Raw genomic sequence first — 4033 nt, 5'->3', positions numbered from 1 at the left:
ACAATTCATACCTCCGCACGTAGAGAATTCTACAATCTTTTTTTTCCAAGCTGAATACAATGGAACCAGCTATTGAATTGGTGCTGTCTTACAGTGGGTATTGTTGTCATCGGCTAGTTCTAAACTGGCTCTGATCCAGAAGATCTGTGATTAAAGGGCGTCCAAGCCATAACCGCATTGGGTATTGAGGTCCTAGGTGCACAATATCTGAATTACAAAAGGTTGTGCTCATGGCTTAAACACTCTTAATTATACATACTCTGGAGCAGGGAGCTAATTTGGGACTTACCGATAACAGCAACAACCACTGTAAATACCACCAGGTATGAAGGGGGTACCAATGTGATCAACCAGGTCAAAAACGGTTAAAGAATTCCCTGTTCACGAACGTATGAAACATAATATCTATGAACTTTGACATGCTATTAACATACAGGGCGGTCCAAAATAAGTTCAATGCGCTCCAGAATTGTCAAAGACTGAATGAAATAAATAAAATAATGATGAATACACACGCACTTGTACATGATGAACAAAATGAATAATAATAATAATAATAATAATAATAACGTAACATAAATAAAGATGTTAAATGTTTTGGTGCGTGACGCTTGGCCCACCCTGGCGATGAAAACGACGACGACGACGACGACGCTGACAACAACAGTGATGATGATGATGATGATGATGATGATGAAATTAATGAGGATAATGATTGTGATGATAACGATAGCATAATGATGACAATGATGATGCCGCCGCCACCGCCGCCTCTGATGGTGACAAAGATGATGATGATGAAGATAATTTAGAGAAGTAGAGGAATAATACTTTTTAAACTTGTTAACAGTAGCTGTACAATAGCGCAAGATGATGAGAAAAAAAAATAGAGTAAATGTTTTAATGGACGATAGCTATGGCGTGACAGCGATGCAGTTTTGCTCTTCGTGATGATAGTGCAAGTTTAGTGGTTGTGATGCTTCTTTTCGCACAGTATGTTGTTTTCAAACCGACGATAGCTGTTTGTGTTTTGTAAATGGCGGTAATTTTGGTGTTTTACTTATTTATTATTATTTTTTTGGCTAATGTAGCTTTGATGGCAATGGTAATGGTGGTGGTAATGGTAGTGGTAGTGGTGGTTGTGTTAGTGTGGATTTGAGTTGTGTTTTTGGTGGAGGTGATTTTATCAAACATGAATTCGAATCTCAGTTCGAAAATACAGCAGTGTGGTGATTGAAATATTCAAAATGATATCATAGTGTTGGTGTGTTGGGGCTTGTTGGGGGGATGAGGGCTAAAATTATTATTACTATTATCATTATTATTACTATCGTTATTATTATTATTATTATTATTATTATTATTATTATTATTATTATTATTATTATTATTATTTTGGATGGAACGGTTCAAGTTATGATTGTACAGTTTTCGGTTATTGGTTAATGATAATAATAATAATAATAATAATAATAATAATAATAATAATAATAATAATAATAATAATAATAATAATAATAATAATAACAACTTTAGACAGTTTTGTTAACCACGAACAGTCTAGTTAACCTTGAACACTTCTATGAAATTACCCAAGATGTTCCTAATTCTTGTTTCAAGAAAGGAAACTCTTAACGTATTTCTCAGACAATAATAATGATAATAATAATAATAATAATAATAATAATAATAATAATAATAATAATAATGATAATAATAATAATAATAATAATAATAATAATAATAATAATAATAATAATAATAATAATGATAATAATATCTGATGATAAGAATAATTAGATGGGGTTTAATTATATAAGAGAGTTAGTGAATTTCGTCTGTTGTAGATGTGCATGTTTCCATGTTTTCAAAAATGGATATTGGCGGTTTTTCATCTATTTTGTTAGTTCCATTTGTCCAGTTATCTTTTAATATTAGCGATGCTGAAGGAATATGGTTTTGAAATATATTGTACCCCTCTCTACTAAACTTCTTCATAGGTGTCAATGAGAAAGACAACCTGTTTGGATTGTCATTGTTATTATTAGTATTATTATTATTGAGGGTGTTATTGCCATTGGCTGCTTTATTTTCATCTGCACATTCTTCATGTTCATCTTCCTCAAGTTCTTCTTCTTCGTCTTCTTCTTCCTCGTCTTCCTCTTCTCCCATTTCATCGTCTGCATCAAGATCTATTTCTTCCCTGATCAGTTCGCCTTCTTCTAGATCATGCTCGTTATCGTCAACATCACTGACCCTCGATATATCAGCAGTGGTGTCTAGCGATTGAACTGTTATATTCAGTTTCTCTTGAATGTCCGATTCGTTTTCACCATCAATTCCAACATCAAGATCAAACTCAGAATCTGCACTGCCATCAATCAATTTTGTCATATCAAAGCTGATACCATCAGGAGAAACGCAATTCCCAGCCTTCCAGTGTGTTTTTAAACCGCTCGGGCTAATGTATTTTCGATTGCAGTTGGGGCATTCATAAGGTCGCTCATCTGTGTGCAATCTTTTATGTAATTTCAAGTGAACAAATTGTGTGAATTTTGACGGGCAAAGTTTACATTGAAATGGTTTTTCTCCACTGTGGAGTCTCATGTGTGTCTTAAGGTTACTTGTACTACTGAAGCGTTTACCGCAGGATTGACATTCATGAGGTTTTTCGCCAGTATGTACTAGATGATGCTTTTGAAGATGAGCTAGCTGTGTGAAACCCTTGCCGCAGGTTTGGCATACAAAAGGACGTTCACCCGTGTGAGTGCGTAAATGAACTTTCAGATTCGACAGTTGTCCAAATGTCTTATAACAAACGTTGCATTCGTAATGCATCTTACCGTCTTTTTTCTTCAGTGGGTATGGTAGTGATCGATAGCCTCTCATGTTCCCTGTGCTTGAGTCGATTTTTGGTTTGCTAAGGTTCAATACTTGCTCGGGTTGTAGAGATGACCTGTGCATATGGTGACGGTCAGAAATACTTGAGATGCTAGCGGTCAATGGACCAGATATTGACGAAGGAGAATTATGACCAGATATTGAAGTCTGATGGAATGCTGTCGGAGGGAAGAGTTGCCACTGAAAACCAGAATACTGGTAAATACTTGGTATCGGATAAATTGGCGGTATTGGTGGGCTTGGAAAATAGATAGGATTAGACGTGGAGAATGACTTAAATGGTAATTTATTATGTGCCATTTCTGGTCGGAAAGAACTCCAGAACGATGAGACTGGAGAAATGTTTGGAGACATTATTGTTGGAGATCTATATGGCGTCACTAAAAGTGGCATGGTACTATCAGTTTTATATTTCTCCCCAATTTCTGACTTTATATAATTTTTGCTACCACGAAAGCTATCACAAGCTGTTTTATCAAACATGTATTTAAAGTCTTTGCCTTTTAGAGCTAAAGCAAGCTCATTGTTCATGAGAGGGCTAGATCTCGCACTCTTTATCATGATATCATCGTTTAAAATATGGTTTCCATTTTTAGAAGACGTCTGGTGAAGCTTAGATAGTTCAGTTGATTTGGGAGTGGTCAGACCGTTTGTAAGTTCTGACAGACAATGTAAAGCTGGTGGACCATTGAATGCTTTTTCCGGAACGTGTGTGCGCCTGGAACCCAAATGAAAAGCAGAGGCTCGTGATAAGATATCGTAGTTTTTATGAACACTGTAATCAATTATATCTTCTTCAGATTGTTTCCGTATCGAACTAGTAATCAGCGGTTCTGTTTGATCCCGAATCATTGGTTTTTCATCAATTATTGAAAAAGGTATCATTCTTCTTTCAGACGAACTTAATGGACGAAAACTTGATGTTCCATTTGGTTTCGTGTTACCTGCGAAAACATAAACAAAGATAATAATAATAATAATAATAATAATAATAATAATAATAATAATAATAATAATAATAATAATAATAATAATAAGCAAAAATATAGACAAATGGCAGAAGGAGATTGAAATAGAACGCCCGGTAAAGCTTCTACAGAAAGTTTGTCTCTTAGGACAGGAAGGATTATCA

General features: G+C 35.0%; 1 protein-coding gene across 1 annotated transcript in view; it reads right to left on the bottom strand.

Annotated features, from left to right (window-relative positions):
- Positions 1-1781: 1781 nt before the first annotated feature.
- Positions 1782-4033, bottom strand: part of LOC106869221 (PR domain zinc finger protein 1) — a 135777-nt gene continuing 133525 nt past the window's right edge. Inside the window, exon 5 of the mRNA XM_089356386.1 lies at positions 1782-3845. Coding sequence (XP_089212512.1) covers positions 1825-3845 — 2021 coding nt within the window. The 3' untranslated portion in view covers positions 1782-1824. The remainder of the gene's footprint in view (positions 3846-4033) is intronic.

The sequence above is a fragment of the Octopus bimaculoides genome, chromosome 8 (genome assembly GCF_046866305.1).
Source record: "Octopus bimaculoides isolate indiv1 chromosome 8, ASM4686630v1, whole genome shotgun sequence".
NCBI classification, from domain to species: Eukaryota; Metazoa; Mollusca; class Cephalopoda; order Octopoda; family Octopodidae; genus Octopus; species Octopus bimaculoides.
Note: the sequence above shows the minus strand (reverse complement) of the source record. Positions and strands in the feature narration are given on the sequence as shown.